The sequence below is a fragment of the Aotus nancymaae genome, unplaced genomic scaffold (genome assembly GCF_030222135.1).
Source record: "Aotus nancymaae isolate 86718 unplaced genomic scaffold, 86718_ANA_hifiasm-v0.15.2.pri h1tg000193l, whole genome shotgun sequence".
In the NCBI taxonomy this organism is placed as follows: Eukaryota; Metazoa; Chordata; class Mammalia; order Primates; family Aotidae; genus Aotus; species Aotus nancymaae.
The window spans coordinates 1,509,758-1,535,134 of NW_026988608.1; the positions used below are offsets into that span (position 1 = coordinate 1,509,758).

Below are 25,377 nucleotides of genomic sequence, written 5' to 3' on the forward strand. Positions count from 1 at the left end.
ATCCAAATAGAATCACATCACGTCCAGCTTTAAGGCTCCGGGAGGCTGCTGGCCAGGCCTGGAGTGTGGCCCAAGCTCCCTGCCCCACCACGGTGGGACGCCCAACAGCCAGGGAAGGCCAGCTTTGCTCGCTGTTCCAGCAGAGTGATCAGCAACCCCCTTTCTCCCTCCAGTGTCCCCATGCAGACCATAGGTTACTAGGCTCCCTCCCACCCCCCTGCTGCGGCCCCTGGGGTCCGTGGCCACCTCTGCTGACCTCTCCTGCACCCTCCCCATGAGGGCTGCACCTGCCTGGCCCTCCTGACACTCCAGGTCACACCTGTCCCCATTCACCTGGGCTCTAGCCCCACCTGGAGCCATCCCCACCCTGGGACCTCCCTGTGCTCATGGGGGTCTCTGCTCCAAGGCCCCTTCCTCAGCAGTGACCCCAGCACCACCCACCACGTCTGCTGCCTCCGCCACCCCTTGCCTCGGCCCCTGTCCCTGTCATTGCCGCCTCCCTCCACAGGTCCATGGGGGCATAGCTGTCCAGGACACGTTTTTTGTGGGGGCAAGAGGCCGGGGCTTCCATGGGTCTCCCACCTCCAGGCAGGTCCTCAGTTAGAGCCAGCATCGCGCAGGACTTTCCAGGTATCTCCTAAAGGTGCGACTGCTGTGGGTGTGAGATTTCCCTGCTCCCTGCCCTGGTTCCTCACCCAGCACACAGTTCTGAGAGTCAGGGCTCAACCTGCAGGAGGCAGGCAGCAGCCAGACCCTGGAACAGGCAGGAGGGCCCTGCTGTGCCCAGGCCAGAGCTGGAGCCTCCGTGTCCACAACAAAAACATGGTGACTTACACCCCCGACACGCATGCCTCTTCCCTGCTTTACAGGAGCCCATGCTGTACCTGCCTCCAGACAAGGCTGAGTTCACGCCCACGCGGCTCCCACGGGAGCCCTCCCTGTGAGCCCCTCCCCTTTGTGGGGGGTCTTCTCCATGGGAACGGTCCCAGCTCTCTCTCCCCACAGAGGGCTGGCACCTGCAGAAGTGTCCGCTTTTATTCAAATCATTTTATTCTTGACTTGTCAAATCTCATTCCGCTCAATTCTTCCTCGGCGATCGATTAACCATCGGTCTGAAATCCAAATGCTTTTTCCAGAACTCACAGGGACCTTCTTTGCCCTGAAAATCACAACCTGCAAACTGTGGTGACGCAGTTGCAGAACTCTGATGTGCTGAGAATTCCTGATAAAGAGATGAGCTCCCCAGTGCCCGGCAGCCTGGGACCACGACAGAGAAACAAGCAGCTCCCCCTGCTCAGTTGTTCAGTGTAAATGGATTTAATCACCACGTGACAGCACGTCTTCCCATCACCACAGGGAAACTGCACAGCAGGCTGGGCCCAGCTATGGGTGGACCCAGGTCTGGATCCGGCCTTGGGAGTTGTGAAGGCTCATACCCTGCTGGAGGCACCAGCAGCCGGAAGCACTTGCCCAAGCCTGAGCTGGTGCAGCTGCCAGGTGCCGCCTTGGCCACCAGTGGGCTGTAGGAGCTTCCAGGGCACGGCCGGATTCCAGACTGGCTCAGGGGCTGCCCGGCCCTCCAGGCTGCCAGAGGTTGATGGAGCAGGGTCAGTCTGCCTGGGAAGGGCTCCTCTGGCCGGCCATTGATTTCCCTCTCGAGGTCCAGAACTGGACCCCCTTCCATGGTTGCTTCCGAGGCATCTGGATCTGCTGGAAATCAGACGAGAGGCTCCGGTTCCATAGCTGAAGGTCTAGTTAGACACCTGTCCTGGGGTTGCCATAATGATATTACTTTTAGCGTGGACACAGTAACGCCTGCAGAAGCTCTGATGCTGGCAATCGGAATGAGTGAATTCCTGTTTTCTCTTCCCTACTTGGCTGTGACTTACGCAAGTGTTTTGCAGATCAAGGATCCCCACATTTTTGTGGTAGAGGTCAAGACGCCGTGTGAGCTGCGGAGCTGGGAGAGCCCAGGGGCCTCTGCTGGATTCCCGTGGTCCTGTTTCTAACCACGCCGAAGCTACAGCCTCAAGCGCTTCCCTGCTCAGGAAAACTCAAAGTCAACTCAGATGGGATATTCCATCCATAGAATGGAGCAGGGAGAGGGGAACGCCCACGTGCGAGCCGGAGGAAAACAGGCAGGAGCGCCAGGGTCCTCAGGATTCTCAGGGGCCGTGAGCTGAAGTCCTTGTACCATCTGTGAGACCCTTGCTGTCGTCCTCAGGCCTGGAAGACGCCGGGGCACGGGGCATTCAGCCCTCTCGGAGGGCGCGGGAACCCGGGCAGGCAGCTGGGCGGAGCTTCTAGTTTGCTTCTATTTGAACCCAAATGCAGTCATTTCTTACTGTAGGTGGTGGCTATCTGCCTGTCTGCCATATGCTTTTCTGTATGCACACATGTGTGCACACAATTTTTTTTTAACCGCAAATGTTTTTAATTTAAAAAATTGTATTTTGAGACACTCTTACTCTGTCACCCAGGCTGGAATGCAGTGGCACAATCACAGCTCACTGCAGCCTCGACCTCCTGGGCTCGAGCCATCCTCCCACCTCAGCCTGAGTAGCTGGGACTACAAGTGAGTGCCACCATGCCCAGTTAATTTGTTTTGTGTGTGGAGACCAGGTTTCACCATGATGCCCAGGCTGGTCTTGAACTCCTGGGCTTGAGTGATTCTCCCACCTCAGCCTTGCAAAGAGCTGGGATTACAGGTACGAACCACCGTGCCCAGGCTTGAATGCTTTCAATGATGCTTGGCTGGGAAGGTCCAGGTTTGGCTTGGAGGCGCCAGTGGGAGACAGGACCAGAAGGAGAACAGTGAATGAGGCAGGGAGGGGGTGGGCGAAGGAGGCGGGAGGGGGTGGGCTAAGGAGGCGGGAGGGGTGGGCGAAGGAGGCGGGGAGGGACAGATTAGAAGCTGGAGGAAGGACAAGTTAATGAGATGGGGGCAGGGTCAGAGGATGCCCGGGGGTCTTGGTGGCCCAGGGAGTCTCTCCTGTCCAAGGCCCCGTCTCTGTCCCACCGCCTTTTCCCCTCCAGCCCTTGCTTCAGTTAGCAGCAGTCCCTGGAATTTGAGAAGACAAAGAGTAATTATTTTCTGCATCGCCTGAAAGCTCCTTTAATGTGGGAAAGCCAGTGTTCCCTGGGACTGGCAGGATGAAAGGGCTGGGAGAGGGAGGGAGGTGGGAGAGAGAGGGGGATGGGAGAGGGAGGGTGGCTCCCCGATGCCAGATGCTGAGTGGCCCTGGGCAGGTTCAACACCTCCCCGCCTGTCTCAGCAGCTTCTGCTCCAGCAGGACCAAGGTCGGGGCTCTGCTGCACAGCGAGGTGTGAAAACCCCAGCTTAGAAAGTCCCCTTGGCAGAGATGAGAATATTTCTGAGTCCTTGGCTAAACCCAAATAATGAGGTCTGCGGGAAGCAGAGCCAAGCCATGATCCTGAACCCTGGTGGTCCCAGAGCAGACAGCATCTTCACCAGCGTGAGCCGGCAGTGAGGACTCTTCCCGGCCCGGCTCCTGGAGCAGCCCTTGGGAGCCAGCTGGACCTCCCTGAAGGGCCCTCTCTGTTCTCCATGGGCCCTGGGGACGTCACCGTCAAACTGCAAACGCAGACATGCTCTGGCCCACCGACTCGGCTTGTAAGAACTTCTCCTACAGGAATTCTTTCGCATGTGGTCCAAGACCCACGCACAGGGTGGCAGTACCAGCCCAGAGCAGAAGCAGCCTGAATGCCGTCGACAGGCCCAGCACGGTGGGGCACGTGAATAACACGGACGAGCCCGTGCCAGCTGCGTGGCTCCACGTGGATCTGACTCCGAGAGGCGCCGTGGTCATTCGGCAAAAGGGAGTGGCTGCCTGTGCGTCCAGCATGCTGTCAGTTACGCTTGATGAGGCGGGGCTCAGATCGCTTGTTCAAGACACCGTAACGTGAACACTCTGGCGAGGACGTCCAGGGTAAACAGGCTTCCTCTCTGTTTCTTTCCTCTGGTGCCTTCTGCACGTTGTGCCAGGAGGGTGCATCCTCCTCCGGGCACAACTAAACAGCCCTGTAAGGTGCCCAGCGGTCTGGGTTTCCACCCTCAGACGCTGGCCCCGGAGCCCCTGCCGGCACTTGGAATGCCAAGAGCCCGGCCTCTTGCCCGTCAAGGAGCGTGTGTCCCTCAGTGTCGCAGATGGATGTGTTTTGGCAAAACTGCACATAAACTTACACGATGCGGCCATAACTGGGTGGACAGAGAACCCGGGACTCAACCTGGGGATGTCTGCAAGGCGGTCTTTATGTCAAGAAGATACTTATTGGCCGGGTGCAATGGCTAAGACATGTAATCCCAGCATGTTGGGAGGTTGAGGCAGGAAGATGACTTGAGTCCAGGAGTTTGAGACCAGCTTGGGCAACGTGGCGAGACTCAGTCTCTATAAAAAAGTAAAAAAAAAAAAAAAAGCCAGGCATGGTGGTACACACCTGCGGTCTCAGCTACCTGGGGGGCTGAGGTGGGAGGACCGCTTGAGCCCAGGAGGTCGAGGCTGTAGTGAGCTGAGATCGCTCCACTGCACTCCAGACTGGGTAACAGAGTGAGACTCTGTCTCAAAAAAAAAAAAAAAAAATACAATTGTTGTATTTTTACTCAATAAAACAAAGAGCTTCATTCTCACTGGGCTCTGGACAAGCCATCTCCTCCCCTATCAGCAGGGAGGACAACATCACATCCTTGCCTTGCCAGGCAGCCTGATGACTCCATGTGGGGAAACTCCCCATTTTCAGGGGGTCATTCACACCCGACCCTGTGCTCCTGCAGCAAGTCTCGGCCTCTGGGCATTGCTGTTTGCGATTTATGGATGCCTGGCACAGAGCAAGTGCTGGACGCACATTTTCTGAGCGTGTCCCCATGCCCTCAGCCTTCTGGTGTCCGAGGAGCGAGACTCTCCCCCAGCTGTACCTGGGAGCCTCGGGAGCACCCCTCCTCCAGGCCACAGGCAGCCTCGGGAGCACCCCTCCTCCAGGCCACAGGCAGCCTCGGGAGCACCCCTCCTCCAGGCCACAGGCAGCCTCGGGAGCACCCCCTCCTCCAGGCCACAGGCAGCCTCGGGAGCACCCCCTCCTCCAGGCCACAGGCAGCCTCGGGAGCACCCCTCCTCCAGGCCACAGGCAGCCTCGGGAGCACCCCTCCTCCAGGCCACAGGCAGCCTCGGGAGCACCCCTCCTCCAGGCCACAGGCAGCGTGCGCTGTGTTCATCTCCATCCCACAGAGGAGGGAACTCGCCCCAGGACGGGGGTGGTGGGGACGGGGCCCCGTGGTAAATATTTTAGGTTTTGTGGGTAAACTCGAAGGACAATAATGTAAATGAGCAGTGCAGCTGTAGTTTAATCATTTTTATTTTTTTAGAGACAGGGTCTTGCTCTGCCAGGCTAGAGTGCCGTGGCACGATCACAGCGCACTAGAGCCAGCCTCAACCTCCCAGACCCAAGCAGTCATCTCGCCTCAGCCTCCTGAGTAGCTGAGACCACGGGAGCAGGCCGCTGCACTCGGCTAATGTTCCCATTTGTTTGTAGAGTTGAGGTCTCGTTATGCTGCCCAGGCTGGTCTCACATTCCTGGGCTCAAGTGATCCTCCCGCCTTGCCCCGCAGCGTGCTGGGATGACTCATGTTCTAATACAACTTTCCTCATGGGCACCAAAACCTCAACTTCACATGATCGGCGCATGTCAGGAAACCGTCTTCTTTTAATATGACAAGGAGGTGGAATCACAGGAGGGTGAGTAAGTCGGTTAAGCAACTGGCCCCAAATAACCCGACTCCCCTCCACCACCAGACCACGCAGTCCCCGAGAGAGACGTCTTTGCTGGGCAAGACACAGGAGGAAGAGCATTAGGGCCCGGAGCGGGGACGCCATCCACGAGTGACCCAGGCCCTTCCTGCTGCTCCCGGTTCCTGCAGCAGGCACCTGCCCTCATGCCCAGCCCCTTCCTGGTGCTGCCTTCTCTCAAGATGCTCTCCTTTGCCTCCTCCTTCCAGGAGCCCGGGCACACTCCCTAATGGCTCCTGGGGACCAGGAGACGGAAAGGAGAGGGCAGAGGTGATGCCAGAGGTGGAAAGAGGCTCAGTCAGGGGTGGCCCACTCTGGGCTTGGTCTGGCTCTGGTCAGCCCCACCCCACAACCCCCTCTTGGCTGCCAGCACAGCTCAGCACAGCCCAAGCGTTCCAGAGGCTGGAAGAACCCAGAGTGCTAGGGGTCCAGCCAGGGGCCATCTTGGGCCTCTCCCTCCCCTGGGCGCGTCCCTGCATCTCCACGCTTGGTAGCGGGCGCAAGTCTAAGCCCACAGCCCACCTTTTTCCTTTCTTCCCATGCAAAAGCCTTACCCACTCAGTTTCAAGTCAGTTCCACTACGGACGCTGAAGTGGGAAAGTCAGTGTCCTTTCTGGGGATGGCGCCACTGGACGCAGACCCCCAAGGCCCTGTGGCCCCAGATGGGAGGGCCGTCCCCACGCAGCAGAGGATAATTTTTGAGCTCACCGTGGTTTGCCGCCGCCATGGCACCTCTGCCCACGGGGCCCTCAAGTCTCCCATGGCCTGCCGCCCCCCTCCCCACCCCTGCCAAGTGGCCTGTTCCAAGCAGCCTCTAGGACTGGGCGGGCGTTTCCACAGGGCCCTGGCTACACCTGGCTTAGGAAGAGCCTAGCCCTGGGGGAGGCGGGAGGGCGGGGCATTCGGGGTGGGGGTCTGGGGAGAGCCCACCTTGCTCTTCTCCTGCTGCAGCTCGATCTGGATGTCTGTGAGCTTGGCTCGAAGCTCCTCGTTGGCCGCCTGCAGCGCCGCCAGGGCCTCCGCCTTGTCCCCCTTGGCCCGGCTGCCCATGCCCCTCTTGGACATGGTGAGGCTGGATGGCCGGGGGGACGCCCAGGGGCAGGGCTCTCCAGCTGGGCTGGGCTGGGCTGGGGTGTCCACACCAAGCTCCCAGCAGGTGTCACCAGGGCTGTGGCTGCACTACATCTTCTCATTCACCTGGTGGGGGAAGCACACGCGTGAGCAGCTCCCTCCGGAGCCTCGGCCTGGAGCTCAGGGGTTGTGTGCCAGGGTGGGGGCACCCGGACCCCCCCACCTGCCCTCGTCCCAGCACTGAGGACGCTACCTGGCCTAGGCGTGCCGGGGAACCAGTCGCAGACCTCAGAGCCCATCTGCCCTCCATACGGTGCCCCCAAACAGGGAGCCCGTATCTAAGAACACATCTCTACGCGCGGCGCGTGGTAAACACTCAGCACGTGTGAATTCTTTTCCCCTTAGGAATCAGAGACTGAGAGTGGGCACCCAGCTTCAAACCCAGAATTCCGCATGTGGCTGTGAGGCCACACCACGGCGACAATGCGTATAAACCACGAGCTCTCAGACGGTGGAGGGGACCCCATGACCCGGGCCGCGCCACAGAGACCGCAAGCCACGCCCAGGAAATGCACAGAAGTACTGAGAGCAGGGCCTGGGACAGAAGCGCAAGCGCTCAGCGCACAGCAGCACAACCCAGGCAGCCGCACGGGGGAAGCAACCCGCGTCCATCGACGGGCGAGTGGCTGCACGAAACGCAGGATATCCATGGAACAGAACACGATGCAGCTGTAACAAGGACAGAGATTCGGACACACACTACGGCAGGAGAACCCCGAAGACGTTAGACTGTGTGAAATGAGCCGGTCACAGGAGGACAAATCCCATATGATTTCTTGGACATACTCAGGGTCTACAGGAGGCAAACCCAGGAATGAGGTAGAACGGCAGCTGCCAGGGCTGGCAGGAGAGGGGATGGGAGTTACTGTTTCCTGGAGATGGATTTTCTTTTCCTTTGGTTTTTGGAGATGGCTCTGCGTCCCATCAAGGGGAGTGGCTGTAAATACACATGAAGCTTCACTCCCTCACCAACTGCCTGCCTCCCGCTGTGCGGCCCAGCTTCTAACGGGCCACGGACAGACACTGGTCCGTGGCCAGGCACTGGGGACCCTGGTGTAGGCAATCAGTGATCTCCACTGGTCACAGCAAGTCCTCCAGGTTCAATCCCATGGAAGATGCTCACTGCCTCAGAAGAGGTGACTGGACGAGGCTGGCGAGATCCTCACAATTTCCTACCACGCTGCCAGGTGCCTCCCCCAGCTGTTCCTCTCCCTCAGATGCTCCCACCAGCTACTCTCCTCCAGGTGTTCCTCCCCTCCTGCTGCTCTTCTCCTCTCAGGTGCTCCTCTCTCCCTCTGACGTTCCTTCAGGCTGCTGCTCCTCTCCCCCAGATACTCCTCTTGGCTGTCCAATGCTCCTACCAGGTCTGTTGGGTCCCTCTGTGGCCCTCCTGCTCCTGGGGCCTCCTTCCATCCTCACCGTGACCAGCTTCCCCTGACAGAGGGAAAAAAGCACCTTCTCCTCCTACCCTTATTTACCTTCTGCTCTTGTCACCTGTTACAGCCAGGACGGAAGGGACGAGCAGGCAGATCACACATGGGAGCTTTCCCCGCAAACACAGCCCCCGCCCCTGCATCTCCTCTCGGGGTGAACACAGGCTCCCCATACTTCTGCATCTGTCTCCGGTCTGTTTATCCGCTCACAGGACCACGTGGACCCTTGCAGTTTGATGAAGGCCAAACTTTGTGGGTATGGGGTTCAGAGACCAGTGGAGGTGGCAGGACGGGCAGGGGCAGGGCCATGGGGCAGCCAGGTGGGCCCGGCCTCCAGGGGTGAGTGAAGATGGCCTCACAGAAGGGGGCTCATGGGGAGGGCAACACAGATACCCGCGAACTGAGAGGAGCCTGCGGGGCTGAAAGGAGAACTGGGCAGAGGCTGGGCGTCTCTTACCCTGCAGGTCTGCTGGCCTCCACCTGGTCGGGGAGGATCAGCTCTGCACGTGTGAGGTAGTTGTGGGGGAGCTGGAGGGACCAGCTCGGGCATACGGCAGAGGTGGGAGCCGTTGTGGGGTGCAGGGAGAGGAAGGTGCCCTCGGCATGCCACTCCAGACAGGGCTGAGGCTGTGACCAGGTCGCCCTGAGGACGCCGTCAGAGGCATCTTCGTTTACAAAGGGGAAGGTGCTCACAGGGCCCAGTGGGCGCTGCCTCTCCCCGCTTGCCAGCTCTGTCCCGAGGACAAAACCCCAGGACTCGGGAAAGGCCCAAAAAGAATGCACAGGAGAAGAGAACAAGAGAGGCCTGAGGAGGAGGAGGAGGACGGGGGCTTGGCTGGCTTTGCTGGTGGAGACTCAGAGGACGTCGGGCGGCCGGGACCTTCAGGGACACGGACTCCTGGAAACGGGACAGGAGAGTCTAAAGGTACTTTGCTCGCTCTTAGATAACAAGCTGCTCTAAAAGGAGAGACACCAGCTGACGCTTAAATGACTTTCAGCGGCTCCTGGCCCCAACCGCATGAGTGATGGGTGGGCTCCTGCACACCCCAGACGTGAGGGCCCACCTCCCGCTTTCCTCCCTGGGGAATCGTGAAGGGGACTCTCCAGGGAGGGGAAGAATCCACTGGAGAAGGGCGGGGTCCTATCCTGTGCACCAGGGTTCGGGTACGTGTCCTCTTCCACCACAGGTGAGCGCTCTGGTCCACGTCCCACCTCCAGCAGGGGTCGTCTTTCCTGCTTCCAAGAGCACGTTCCCACCTTCATTCAAGTCCTCATGGACAGCCCGGAGAGACGAGGGCTCCGGCCTCCTTCAGCGGCACCTCCCCTTCCAGGACGGAGTCCCGTGCCGCCGCTGCCCCCTGCTGGCCGCCACGCGGTGCTCTGTGCAGCGCTCACTGCCGGCGGGAGAAACTCCTCCCATCTGCTGTCTCAGGAAAAGGCAACATAAAATGTGGCTGTTGAGACAGCTGTCGTTCCCATGGTTTCGCTATTTTAAGTAGATGGAGCAGTTTTTGCAAAAGAATCCATTTTAAAGGGTCCTGCTTGCTAGTATGAAATGGTCAACATCTAGACCCATCCCAGGAGCTAATTTCTAATTAGCCCACTGTTTGTAGCATTTAGTAGTTAATTTTGTTTTAGGGAGACTTCAGGGGGGGAGGGGGATCCTCGCTCTGTCACCAATGGGCAGAGTCTGGTCATGGCTACATCTGCCCTGGGGAGCCTGGATCAGCCCTGGGGCAGGAGCAAACAGGGGTCAGGGCGGGCGCAAGCTAAGAGCAGACACCCCCGACAGCACTGCGCCAGCCCCCCACCACGATCGGGTCACAGGAGGGCTGGGCCAGAGCTGTCCCTTCACTGGGAATCACAGCAACACAGCGTGAACCTCACATGCACATGAGCCCTCCAGACACCGTGGACTCTGCTTAAACCCACCATCACCAGGCACTGTGGACTCTGCTCAAATCCACCATAACCGTGGACTCTGCTCAAATCCACCATCACCAGGCACCGTGGGCTCTGCTCAAACCCACCCTCACCAGGCACTGTGGACTCTGCTCAAACCCACCATCACCAGGCACCGTGGACTCTGCTCAAACCCACCCTCACCGTGGACTCTGCTCAAACCCACCATCACCAGGCACCATGGACTCTGTTCAATCCCACCATCACAGATACCGTGGACTCTGCTCAAATCCACCATCACCAGGCACTGTGGACTCTGCTCAAATCCACCATCACCATGGACTCTGCTCAAATCCACCATCACCAGGCACTGTGGCCTCTGCTCAAATCCACCATCACCGTGGGCTCTACTCAAATCCACCATCACCATGCACCATGGACTCTGCTCAAACCCACCATCACCAGGCACTGTGGACTCTGCTCAAACCCAACATCACCAAGCACCGTGGACTCTGTTCAAACCCACCCTCACCGTGGACTCTGCTCAAACCCAGCATCACCGTGGACTCTGCTCAAACCCACCATCACCAGGCACAGTGGACTCTGCTCAAACCCACCATCACCATGGACTCTTCAAATCCACCATCACAGATACCGTGGACTCTGCTCAAGTCCACCATCACCAGGCACCGTGTTCTCTGCTCAAACCCACCATCACCAGGCACCATGGACTCTGCTCAAACCCACCATCAGCAGGGCGGCACAGAAGCTGCCAACCGACAGCACGGCTGTGCAGCCAGGGGCCTGGGGTGCCGAGGGTTGCGCCGTCTGTGACGCTGCACGTGTGCCACAGGCACAGGGCAGGCAGTGCTGAGGGGACCAGTGTGATGAGGACCCATGAATGTACCCATGAGTTTGCACCGTTGACACAATCAGAACGTACATTAAAGCACTGGGCGTCTTTCGTACGTGCCGAGTTGCATTTGACCAGGAAAAGTCAGAGTCCCTCCCGAGCCTGGTAGTCGGGGAAAACCCAGGGCATGTCTGAACGAGGTATAGTTTGCACCCGGGCTCTCCCCAAACCCCGTAGAGAAAGTGCTTCCCCCGCTGGACAGGGCTCTGCAGCCGGTCTCAGGCCGGGACTGCACCTTCCTGCTTTCGTTGGGGAAGTCACTATATTAACAGCACAGATTGCCTCTTTCATTTCGGGGTCTCCGAGGAGGTATAAAAACAGTTTACTTCCCAGTCATCGTCTGGAGGCTGCAGACACGCTCCAGGTTGGCCTCTGGTGAGTCGTTTTATGGCAGGAGATTTCTCTGTGGGGGCCGACGATGCGGTTCCACCTCTGGTGAATCTCTGCAGTGAGCCTCCATGTCGCTGGCGAGGAGGCTGGGCCGGGATGGATGTTTCCACCGCCGGTGAATCTCTGCAGTGAGCCTCCGCGTCGCTGCCGAGGAGGCTGGGCCGGGATGGATGTTTCCACCGCTGGTGAATCTCCGCAGTGAGCCTCCGTGTCGCTGGCGAGGAGGCTGGCCCGGGATGGATGTTTCCACCGCTGGTGAATCTCTGCAGTGAGCCTCCGCGTCGCTGCCGAGGAGGCTGGGCCGGGATGGATGTTTCCACCGCTGGTGAATCTCCGCAGTGAGCCTCCGTGTCGCTGGCGAGGAGGCTGGCCCGGGATGGATGTTTCCACCTCTGGTGAATCTCCGCAGTGAGCCTCCGTGTCGCTGGCAAGGAGGATGGGCCGGGATGGATGTTTCCACCGCCGGTGAATCTCCGCAGTGAGCCTCCGCGTCGCTGCCGAGGAGGCTGGGCCGGGATGGATGTTTCCACCGCCGGTGAATCTCCGCAGTGAGCCTCCGTGTCGCTGGCGAGGAGGCTGGGCCGGGATGGATGTTTCCACTGCCGGTGAATCTCTGCAGTGAGCCTCCGTGTTGCCGCCGAGGTGGCTGGCCCGGTTAGGGCTTTGCTCCACTCTGTCCTCGTTGGGCTGTTTACTAAGCATTGAGCCTCTGGATTTGGGCTTCAACACCCAAATGACCACCATGCGACAGAGAGGACACCCACAAGTCAGACCCGTCCGCACTGAGCGGCCTTCAGGGCCACCCCCTGTGATTTGGGGGCATCCTGGGGCATGATGGTTCATGTCTCTGCAGCTCCCGTGACCTCACAGGGCTGTGAGCATTTGGCTTGGATTATTTCTGGACTAACTAGTTACCTACGGAGAAGAAAGGACGGATCTGACGATTCATTTCCACGGAAATCCAATGTCTGGTGTGGGGAGGGGGATGGAGGAGGGTCAGAGACCCCGTCAGAGCCCACAGGACGGGACGTATGGACCCACCAGGCCCACCCCGCAGGTCACCTCTGACAGATGCCTAGGCTGCGTGGGAGGAGAAAGGGTGAAGACACAGGCCCTGGGGCCTCCCCCGTTCACTGGGCCTCTCTCGGTGAGCCTGGCAGGCTGAGCTGCCGGCAGAGGGCTGCGGGGAGGGCGGGGGCCACAGTCTTCTCCCCTGGGGCAGATGGGTGTGAGCTTCCAGGTGACCCTGAAGAGAAGCCCCTCACCCATTAAAAACAAATAGCACTCAGAGGGGGTTGCCAGCTGGCCCTTCGTGCCTGGGTGTCAATGTCATTGATCGGAGAACTGGGTCCACACCTGGAAACCTGGGAAAGAGGAGCTGCACTCAGGTGGGGCAGGAGTTTCCGGAGCAGGAGATCCAGGGCCTGGGGCATAGCACATGGGCTCTGGGGGCCGGAGGAGCAGTAGGGGCTGGGGGAGTGAGGCTCACGGTGTGGATGTCACCCAAGACCAACCAACCACCCCAGGTAAAAGGCCCAAAAGAGGCCAGAGGGCGGCCCAGCACCATGGTCCTCTGGAATCCTGGAGGCTCAGCCCCTGACTGTCCCCCCGATCCCGGGCCTGGCCTGCCAGCTCTCACTCAACCACCGCTGTGGAAAATCACAGGTGTGGTGAGACTAGTCACCCACAGACGTCAGCCCTGAGACAGAGAATGTCACTGAGTCCAATTTACGGTTAAAGCACTGGACGCAGGAACCCTGTCTGGGGTCACGTATCAGGTGACCCAGCTCTGCCTGACTCAAAGCCACCAGACCACGTCCCACACCCAGCACACGGTCAAGCTGCTGGCCGGGCTCTGGGTAGGGTACCCCTCATGCGTCACCCAGGTTAGGGCTACCAGCATGCTCGAGGCATGGCGTGGGGCCCCTTTCAGAGGCGGAGCAGACCCAGCGCGTGTGAAGAACACGGTAAGCGCTGACCCAGGGTCAGTCCAGGGTCCAGCCAGATGTGCCAGGTCCCAAGGCCCAGGGGAGCCCCGCACTCTGCTGGCCAGTCACCATCGGTCCTGGAAAACAGCCTCAAACACAGACGCAGCTCACGGGTCTTCCCCACAGGCTAAGGACACCTGTGTCGCCAGAGAAAGCCAGCAGCTCAGAGAAGGGCTGTCGGGGGAAGGTGAGGTCAGAGCCCATGCGGGATGTGTTTCCAGACGCCGGAGGCAGAGACCGGGGGAATATGTGCAGCCACACAGGTGGACGTGCAGGAGACGGCGGGGCCGGGAGCAGCGCCCGGGCCTGCGGAACAGGCCCAGAGCTGGAGCCACTGCCGGGCATCTGGCCGAGGGCCGTGGAAGGCGCTAGCCACTCTGAGCTCGTCTCTGTCCCGCTTCTGGAGTGGGAGGAGGCGCCTGCGGCTCTGAGTGAGTAAAGCAGGGGCCCTGGGCCCTCTTGGAGATACTCGGCAACCCCACGGGTGGTGGGGTGGCCTCGGCGAGGAGAGAGCTGATCGCAGAAGGACCGGACAGGCGGCAGCACGTGGGCCAGGCCTTCAGGACGGGCCTTCCTCACGAGCCCTCCCTCGGTGGCCCAGCTTCAGTCTGCCTGGGCCGGATCCCTCGCCCTGACTCAGGAAGAGAAAACAGCTCCACCCGCTGGGCGCTGCCTGGGCAGGCCTGGGGCGTGGCGAGGGGTTTCCTTCCCGACCCTAAGAAGGGCCCCACGTCTCACGTGGCCACGCCCTGCCTCACGGGACGGCCCACCTTCCGCTTCACGGACCCCTCGGTTTGGGAACGGCGTCTTTCCGCGCGTTCCGGGAAGCAGCGCATCAGCACTGCACTGACTCGAGAAGCCTTCCTTGCCAAGAACGGCAGAATTGCACTTGGAGGCTGAAGTCATGGAGCCTGGGGGGCTCTGCCCAGGTGCTTTCCTTTAATTACAGCCATCAGCCAGCCGTGCTGCTCTAAATCAGAGGGAGAAGGCTCGCCTCGAGGCACGCCGACCACACGCTTACAAACTGTGATTTGCAGTGAGTCTAGAAGACAGACTGAGAATCAGTAAGGACTTGGGTTAGAACCTTTGTTTCTAACTGTACATTTTCCAACGAAGTTGATTGACGTTGATCTTGTACAAACCCCTAATAGTTTGCAGAAAACAGATTTAAAGTCTTCAGTAGTGGAATTTGGTGGGGAGGGAGGGAACAAAAAGGTGCTTCAGATAAATAAGTGTCACCGAATCTGTCTGGCCTGCTACAGAGCCACGCCTGCCGGGGGGAGTTACGACGTAAGGGGAACCGGGAATTCCTGCCTCCTCTCCCCAGCTCACCGTGCCCTGCTTCAAGGCAGGCAGCCCTTTAGAGGTTGATTTTTAATTTTTCTTTTTGAGACAAAGTCTCACTGTGTCACCCAGCCTGGAGTGCAATGGCGCGATCTCAGCTCACTGCAACCTCTGCCTCCCGGGTTCAAGTGAGTCGCCTGTTCAGCCTCCTGAGTAGCTGGGATTACAGGCGCCTGCCACCACACCCGGCTAATTTTCGTATTTTCAGTAGAGACAGAGTTTCAACATGTTGGCCAGGCCGATCTCAGGTGATCTGCCCGCCTCGGCCTCCGAAAGTGCTGGGATGACAGGCGTGAGTCACCTTACCTGGCCAGGAGGTATTTTTTAAATGGCTCCCAAACCCAGCTGATGTAAGAATGCCCTGAGGAGGTTACTGAGTATGGCCTGTCTCTCCAGGAGGAAGAAGGGCCCAGCACTTTACCCAGCTCCTGATCATGACACCAGTGTAGCAAATCCAGCTCTGAGAGAGGAGTACCACGGTAAAGGGCCCCTTCCTCACTGCAGACGCCCCTGGTGTGGCCAGAGGTCACGGGGAAGACCAGGCCCAGGACGGGAGAAGCGTGGTTGGAGGAGCCAGGGGCTCCGGCAGCCACTCAGCACCCAGGAGAAAAGCAAGCCCGCTAAGCCGGCCTCGCAGGGACACCTAGGAGGGCCCTTACAGGATGGCCACATCCTGGTCTGCACTGGCCACAACCATGATGCTAAAGATGCTTCCAGATGGAGAAGAGGCCATTTCCTCTCACAGCAACCCACGGTCCTCAGAAAGCACCTTGTGTGTCTTTCTGAAAAGCAGCTTGGGATCATCCACAAAATCTCTGCATTGACTTCAACAGTTCACATCTTTGTCTACAAATGTCAAGACAGCAGCAGTGAGCCACCAGTCCTCATGTACAGAATCAACCTAGCACATTTCACTTTTTATTGACAGGTGATCTTGGCCGGGCACAGCGGCTCAGGCCTGTAACCCCAGCATGTTACGAGGCCAACGCGGGAGGATCACTTGAACCCAGGAGTCTGAGAGCAGCCTGGCCAACAGAGGGAGACCCCATCTCTGCAATGAAATAGCCAGGTGGGTGCCTGTGGTCCCAGCGCCTTGGGAGACTGAGGCGGGAGGATGGCTTGAGCCTGGGAGGTCAAGGCTGCAGTGAGCTGTGACCGCCACTGCCCTCCCACCTGGGCAACAGAGGAAGACTTTGTCTCCAGGGTAGAAAAAAAAAAAAAGAAAGAAGGGCAATCTCTGTGGTTGGAAGCTCAGGTTCCGAATCACCTACACATGCATTAAAATTCTAAATTTTCACTGAAGTGCGATGACTATTTCTTAAAAAAAAAAAAAAAAACTTCTAGTTTGAGATGAGGGTAGATCACATGCATCTGTAAGACAGAATGCAGAGACGCCCCATGTCCCCTTTCCATACTTCCCCCAACAAGAGCAGCTGGGAACACAGTGGGACAGGATCGCAGCCAGGACGTGGACAGTGAAGCAGCCGAGCTTGGGGACGGTCCTCTCCCCACAGGGTCCCTTTCACTGCCAGATTCACTTCCTCCTGCCCCCCGCCCTGCATAAGCCAGGGAGGCCACCATCTTCTTCTCGCAGAATTTTGTGATTTCAAGAATGTTACAAAGTTGTACGGTAGGTGAAAGCGACCTCCCAACATCAGCATGATGCTTGGAGAGCAACACAGGTTGCCACGTGCACCCACAGTGCACGCTCCTCACTGCCGAGTCGCACCCACAGTGCACGCTCCTCACCGCCGACTCACACCCACGGTGTCTCCCACAGTGCACGCTCCTCACTGCCGACTCACACCCACGGTGTCTCCCACAGTGCACGCTCCTCACTGCCGAGTCGCACCCACAGTGCACGCTCCTCACTGCCGACTCACACCCATGGTGTCTCCCACAGTGCACGCTCCTCACTGCCGAGTCGCACCCACGGTGTCTCCCACAGTGCACGCTCCTCACTGCTGACTCACACCCACGGTGTCTCCCACAGTGCACGCTCCTCACTGCCGAGTCGCACCCACAGTGCACGCTCCTCACTGCCAACTCACACCCATGGTGTCTCCCACAGTGCACGCTCCTCACCGCCGACTCACACCCACGGTGTCTCCCACAGTGCACGCTCCTCACTGCCGAGTCGCACCCACAGTGCACGCTCCTCACTGCCGACTCACACCCATGGTGTCTCCCACAGTGCACGCTCCTCACCGCCGACTCACACCCACAGTGCACGCTCCTCACTGCCGACTCACACCCACGGTGTCTTCCACAGTGCACACTCCTCACCGCCGACTCACACCCACGGTGTCTCCCACAGTGCACGCTCCTCACTGCCGAGTCGCACCCACAGTGCACGCTCCTCACTGTGGACTCACACCCATGGTGTCTCCCACAGTGCACGCTCCTCACCACCGACTCACACCCACAGTGCACGCTCCTCACTGCCGACTCACACCCACGGTGTCTCCCACAGTGCACGTTCCTCACTGCCGAGTCGCACCCACAGTGCATGCTCCTCACCGCCGACTCACACCCACGGTGTCTCCCACAGTGCACGATCCTCACTGCCGACTCACACCCACGGTGTCTCCCACAGTGCACGCTCCTCACTGCCGAGTCACACCCACAGTGCACGCTCCTCACTGTGGACTCACACCCATGGTGAGTGTCTTCCACAGTGCACGCTCCTCACCGCTGACTCACACTCACGGTGTCTCCCACAGTGCATGCTCCTCACTGCCGAGTCGCACCCACAGTGCACGCTCCTCACTGCCGACTCACACCCACGGTGTCTCCCACAGTGCATGCTCCTCACTGCCGAGTCGCACCCACAGTGCACGCTCCTCACTGCCGACTCACACCCACGGTGTCTCCCACAGTGCACCCTCCTCACCACCGAGCGACGCCCACAATTCACCCTTCTCACCGCCGAGTCACACCCACGGTGCACCCTTCTCACCGCCGAGTCACACCCACGGTGCACCCTTCTCACCGCCGAGTCACACCCACGGTGCACCCTTCTCACCGCCGAGTCACACCCACGGTGCACCCTTCTCACCGCCGAGTCACACCCACGGTGCACCCTTCTCACCGCCGAGCGACGCCCACAATTCACCCTTCTCACCGCCGAGTCACACCCACGGTGCACCCTTCTCACCGCCGAGTCACACCCACGGTGCACCCTTCTCACCGCCGAGTCACACCCACGGTGCACCCTTCTCACCGCCGAGCGACGCCCACAATTCACCCTTCTCACCGCCGAGTCACACCCACGGTGCACCCTTCTCACCGCCGAGTCACACCCACGGTGCACCCTTCTCACCGCCGAGTCACACCCACGGTGCACCCTTCTCACCGCCGAGTCACACCCACGGTGCACCCTTCTCACCGCCGACTCACACCCACGGTGCACCCTTCTCACCGCTGAGCGACGCCCACAATTCACCCTTCTCACCGCCGAGTCACACCCACGGTGCACCGTTCTCACCGCCGAGTCACACCCATGGTGCACCCTTCTCACCGCTGAGCAATGCCCACGGTGCACCCCTCTCACCACCGAGCGATGCCCACAATTCACCCTTCTCACCGCCGAGTCACACCCATGGTGCACCCTTCTCACCGCCGAGCGACGCCCACGGTTCACCCTTCTCACTGCCGAGTGTGACTCACATGTGGCTGCGAGTGTGACTCACATGTGGCTGCATCACAGTTTATTTCTCCACTCACCCACTGGAGGAACCTGGCACTGAGCCATTTCCAGGCTCTATGGCCTCTGGATGTTTCTTTGCCTGGGTGGTTTCCAGAGGTGCCTTGGCTCCTATCAGCTGTGTGTCAGTGGCCCAGTTCCAACACCCTCGCCTGCATCTGGAGATGTGCCATTTCTAACGTCGCCGCTCTCCTAGGTGAGCTCGCAGCCCCCGTGGCTTCTGTGTGCGTTCCTCCAGCCCCCCACTGGGGGTCTCTTCTGCACCTTGGCCATCTGCACATCCGCGTCGGGAAACGTCTGCTGTGAGGCTGCTGCCGTCCCGGTTCTTGGCTGGAGGAAGCAGGCTCTCTTCTTGGGGATGGCTTGTCTGTGCCTGCTGGCTCCGGGTAGCTGGCTTCTCCACCTCTGTGTCTGGAACATCCCAGGCGAAAAGAAAACCCAGGGACGTCACCAGGCGTCATCCTGGGGTCCGAGGTCCCTGGCTGGCTGCTTTCTCCAGCCCACCTTTCGCAGTCTTCTTACATTGGTTTCTTACTTCATGTCCAGGGTTTCAATTGTATTAATGGAGGAGCTGATAAAAGTATGTCCCCACCACCTTCCCAGAGGCAGAAAGCCAGCCACGTCTTTTCAAAAACATATCACAGCCAGGTTCAAAGCCACAGCTTTTCATCAAGGAAAAAAATCTTGCATCTGTATTTCCCATTATCATTTCGGTTATGTAACAAGTGTGACTTAAAATTTGCCAGTGCACTTCTCATACTCCTCCAGCCAGGTACAGTAGCCACACCCCATGTTGAGGGAATAGCCACCAGCTCCAGGACTCGAGGGCGTGGCCATCTTCAAGTGAGACACGCGCTGTATGTATGAGCCACGTTCCGTGTGGTTGTAAGTCTGCCTGGGTTACTACTGGGAGGAAGGCTTAGGTCACATTCATACCTAGAAGTCCCTTTTGCGATATAAGAATTAGCAGCAATGATCACTCTATAAAATAAACCCCTGAGCATGTGAGTGGTAGTGTGAGTGTTTTGAAAATATCAGAACTAAAAACAAAAATGGTCTACGGACAGCTTAGCTCCTGCCTAGACAGACTGTCCACTGATCCCGTGTAAAACCCCAAAAATTGGGGTTTCTGGAACAGGAAGGAATATCAGGATCACCTGGCCAGATCCCCAGCTCTTCAGGTGAGGAAACCAGGATCCAGACGAAGACCCCCAAGACCACAGCACTGATTCCCAAGAGCGCTGGAGCCCACCTGCTCTCCCCACGGCAGCATAACACATAGGCCGGTGGGTTCCCCCGTGGGTGGAAGCCTGAGCTGTAATACTCAGGGCACTGGGCAGGACCCCAAGACAGCCACTCTACCCTCATCTCGAAGGCAAGCCTCGCAGAGAATGCTCTTCCCAAACAACTGAGCAGTGTCCCACGACACAGCCCAAAAACATCTCTCAGGAGGAGTGAACACCCAGGAGGAGGATCATGGCGGATGGAGGCAAGGACTGGATCGCAGCTCCCACTCGGACGAACAGAGCGTGTGTGGAGTCTCGCATCATGAACTTCTCCATCCAGAACGACTGCAGGAGTAAATCAGGAAAGCCGAGAGGACCCACAGACCCGCTGAAGGAAGTGGATGGCTCCTGCAGGACCTGGGAGACACCCCAAATACTGTCAGTGCCCAAGCTGTGGAAGTGGGAAAGGGGGACCGAGCACACACCCCGACTAGAGAACCTGAAGGTCTGGATCACAGGAGAAGATTCAGACCTTACCTGGAGCTGAGTCAACTTAGAGAGCTGAGTGAAATACAGGGACAGAGGAAGCCGCGGGGAAAGCCCTGTGAGCTCTCTGGGTCCCCTAGGGAGACATTTCTGCCTTACTTCACAGGGGTCCCTGGGGAGGGCAGCTGGAGGCACTGGAGAAAGGGCACAGGGAGAAGGAAACCTCCGCCTGAACTCTGTAATAATTCCAGCCGAAGGAAAAGCCTCCTGCCAGAACTCAGGGAGGGTGTGAATCCAGTATACAGACTCCACAGCGGGAGGAAGGACGGAAGCCCTACTTTCGCAGCTGGGAGGCAGGTAGCCTGGGGCGAGTTCTCAGCCCTGCTCACCCACTGCCTGGAAACAGACTCAAGGCTGCTGGGGGTGGGCACGGTGGGAGTGAGACCAGCCCTTTGGGTTGTGTGGGAGCTGGGTGAGGCCTGTGCTGCCAGCTTTCCACCACTTCCTCAACAACCTGCATGACTCGGCAGAGGCAGCTGTAATTCTCCTAGGTACACAACTGCATTAACCTGGAATCTCACCCCCATGCCCCACAGCAGCCACAGCAAGACCCACCCAAGAGAGTCTGAGCTCAGTCACCAGCCCCGCCCCCATGTGATGGGCCTTCCCTATCCACCCTGGTAGCTGAACACAAAGGGCACATACTCTTGGGAGTTTAAGGCCTCACTCACCACAGGTTCCTCTCCATGCTACCATGGATGATGCTCTCTGGAAAGCACCACCTCCCAGCAGGAGGCCAAGTAGTACAAAAACAGAGCACTGGACCACCAAAGCCAAGTCCACGGCACCCCTGCCACCTCCACCGGAACAGGTGCTGGTATCCACGGCTGAGAGACCCACAGATGGCTCACATCACAGGGCTCTGTGCGGACAACCCCCATACCAGCCTGGAGCCTGGTAGACTTGCTGGGTGGCTAGACCCAGAAGAGAGATAACAATCACTACAGCTCAGCTCTTGGGAAGCTGCATCCATAGGAAAAGGGTGAGGGCACTACATCAGGGGAACACCCCATGGGACAAAAACGTCTGAACAACAGCCTTCAGCCCTAAACCTTCCCTCCGACAGAACCTACCCAAATGAGCGGGAACCGAAACACCAACTCTGGTAATATGACAAAAACAGGTACTTTACCAACCCAAAAGAATCACACTAGCTCAGCAATGATGGATCCAAACCAAGCAGAAATCCCTGATTTACCTAAAAAAAAAAAAAAAGAAAACCTCAGGTCAGCTATTAAGCCAATCAAGGAGGCACCAGAGAAAGGCAAAGTCCAATTTGAGGAAAAAAAAAAAATGATACAAGTCAGGAGTTGGAGATCAGCCTGGGCAACATGGTGAACCTTACGTGAACCCCACGGTGAACCTACTAAAAATACAAACTGAACTAGGCATGGTGGTGTGCGCCTGTAGTCCCAACAACTTGGGAGGCCCAGGTAAGAGAATTGCTTGAACCTGGGAGGCAGAGGCTGCAGTGAGCTGAGATCGCACCACTGCACTCCAGCCTGGGTGACAGAGTGAGACTCCATCTAAAAAAAAGAATGATACAAGAAATGAGAGAAGAAATCTTCAGTGAACTAGATAGCATAAATAAAAAACAATCAAGACTTCAGGAAACAATGGACATACTTACAGAAATGCAAAATGCTCTGGAAAGTCTCAGCAATAAAATCAAGCAGAAGAAAGAACTTCAGAGCTTCAAGACAACATTTTCTAATTAATACATCAAAGACGAAGAACAAATAATAAGGAAATATGAACAGAGCCTCCAAGAAGTCTGGGATTATGTTAAACAACCAAACATACGAACAATGAACAATCAGCATTCTCGAGGAAGAAGAGAAATCTGAAAGTCTGGAAAACGTATTTGGGGGAACAATCAAGGAAAGCTCCCCCAGCCTCGCTAGAGACCTAGACGTCCAAATACGAGAAGCTCAGAGAACACCTGGGAAATTCATCCCCAAAAGGTCATCGCCTCGGCACAGTGTCGTCAGGTTATCCAAAGACAAACGGAAGAGTCTTAAGAGCTGTGAGGCAAAAAGCACCCGGTAACCCATACAGGAAAACAGCAGATTTCTCAGCAGAAACCCTGCAAGCTAGAAGGGACTGGGGCCCTATCTTCAGCCTCCTTAAAAAAAAAAAAACAATTACCAGCCAAGAATTTTGTATCTAGTGAAACTAAACTTCATAAATGAAGGAAACATACAGTCTTTTCCTGACAAATACTGAGAGAATTTGCCACTACCAAGCCAGCGCTACAAGAACTGCTAAAAAGAAGCTCTAAATCTTGAAACAAATCCTGGAAAGACATCAAAACAGAACCTCTTTAAAGCATAGATCTCACAGGACCTATAAAACAAAAATACAATTGAAAAAAAAAAAAGTCAAGGTATACAAGCAACAAATAGCATGACGAATGGAATAGTACCTGGCATCTCAATACTAATGTTGAACATAAATGGCCTAAATGTTCCACTTAAAAGATACAGACTTGCAAAATGGGTAAGAATTTGCCAACTAAGTATCTGCTGTCTTCAAGAGACTCACCTAACACATAAGGACTCACATAAACTTAAGGTAAAGGGGCAGAAAAAGACATTCCATGCAAATGGACATGGAAAGTGAGCAGGAGTAGTTATTCTTACATCAGACAAAGCAAACTTGAAAGCAACAGCAATTTAAAAAGGCAAAGAGGGACATTATACAATGATAAAAGGCCTTGTCCAACAGGAAAATATCACAATCCTAAATATATATGCACCTAACACTGGAGTTTCCAAATTTATAAAACAATTACAACTAGACCTAAGAAATGAAATAGACAGCAACACAATAATAGTGGGGTCTTCAGTACTCCACCCAGTGCTAGGCAGGTCATCAAGGCAGAAAGTCAACAAAGAAACAATGGACTTAAACTATGCCCTGGAACAAATGGACTTAATGGATATTTACAGAAGATTCTACCCGACAGCCAGAATATACATTCTATTCAACAGCACATGGAACTTTCTCCAAGATAGATCATATGATAGGCCACGAAACAGGCCTCAATAAATTTAAGAAAACTAAACTATATCAAGCACTCTCTTAGACCACAGTGGAATAACACTGGAAATCAACTCCAAAAGGAACCTTTAAAACCAGGCAAACACATGGAAATTAAATGCCCTGTTCCTGAGTGATCATTGAGTGAACAATGAAATCAAGATTAAAATTAAAAAATTCTTTGAACTGAACAACAATAGTGACCTATAAAGACCTCTGGGATACAGCAAGGGCAGCGCTAAGAGGAAAATTCATAGCTCTAAACACCTACATCAAGAAGCCTGCAAGAGCACAATCTAAGGTCACACTTCAAGGAGCTAGCAAAACAAGAACAAACCAGACCCAAACACAGCAGAAGAAAGGAAGTGACCAAGATCAGAGCAGAACTAAATGAACTTGAAACAAACAAAAAAACACAAAAGATAAATGAAAAGTTAGTTCTTTCCATTGATTGAAAAGAATTGATTGACACCCCATTAGCGAGATTAACCAAGAAAAGAAGAGAGAAAATTCAAATAAGCTCAATTAGAAATGAAATGGATTACCACTGACATCACAGAAATACAAACGATCATTCAAGGCTACTATAAACACCCTTACGTGCATAAACTAGGAAAACCTGGTGGAGATGGACAAATTCCTGGGAAGACACAACCCTCCTAGCTTAAATCAGGAGGAACTAGATACTCTGAACAGAGCACTAACAAGCAGTGAGACTGAAATGGTAATAAAAGAATTACCAATCGAAAAAAAAAAAAATCCAGGACCAGATGGATTCACAGCTGAATTCTACCATTCAAAGAAGAAATGGTACCGATCCTATTGACACTAGTCCACCAGATAGAGAAAGAGATTCCCTCTCTAAATCATTCTATGAATCCAGTATCACCCTAATACCAAAACCGGGAAAGGACATCACCAAAAGAGAAAACTACAGATCAATATCCCTGATGAACATAGATGCAAAAATCCTTAACAAAATACTAGCTAACGGAATCCAACAGCATATCAAAAAGATAATCCACCATGATTAAGTAGGTTCACACCAGGGATGCAGGGATAGTTTAACATACACAGGTCAATAAAGGTGATACAACACATAAACAGAATTAAAAACAAAAATCACATGATCATCTCAATGGCTGCAGAAAAAGCATTCGACAAAATCTAGCATCCCATTATAATTAAAACTCTCAGCAAAATCAGCTACAAGGGACATAACTCAATGTAATCAAAGCCATCTATGGCAAACCGACAACCAACATAATGCTGATGGGGGAAAAGCTAGAAGCATTCCCTCTGAGAACTGGAACAAGACAAGGGTGCCCAGTCTCACACTCCTCTTCAACGTGGTACCGGAAGCCCTAGCCAGAGCAGTCAGACAAGAGAAAGACACAAAGGGCATTTAAATCGGTAAAGAGGAAGCAAACTGTCACTGATTTGCTGTTGATATGATTGCTCACCTAGAACACCCTAAAGACTCCTCCAAAAAGCTCCTAGAACTGATAAAAGAATTCAGCAAAGTTTAGGGATACAAAATTAATGTACAAAAATCAGTAGCTCTCCTATACGTCAACAGCAAAAGCCTGAGAATCAAATCAAGAACTTAACCCCTTTTATAACAGCTGGAAAAAAAAAAACCAACTTAGGAATATACCTAACCAAGGAGGTGAAAGACCTTTACAAGAAAAACTGTAAAACACTCCTGAGAGAAATTACAAACGACAGAAATAAGTGGGAATTCATCCTGTGCCCATGGGTGTGTAGAACGTTGTGAAAATGACCATACTGCCAAAAGCAATCTACAAATTCAATGCAATTCCCATCAAAATGTCACCAACATTCTAGAACTAGAAAAAAACAATCCTAAAATTCACATGGTATCAAAAAGCCCGCATGGCCAAAGCAAGACTAAGCAAAAAGAACAAATCTGGAAGAATCACATTACCTGATTT

At 55.8% G+C, this 25,377-nt stretch overlaps 1 protein-coding gene across 1 annotated transcript in view; it reads right to left on the reverse strand.

The window, feature by feature from the left end:
* Positions 1-25,377, reverse strand: part of JAKMIP3 (Janus kinase and microtubule interacting protein 3) — a 104,565-nt gene that overhangs the window by 63,402 nt on the left and 15,786 nt on the right. The window contains 1 exon segment of the mRNA XM_064371853.1: positions 6,732-6,998. Within this exon segment, the coding sequence (XP_064227923.1) occupies positions 6,732-6,866 (135 nt within the window). The 5' untranslated portion in view covers positions 6,867-6,998.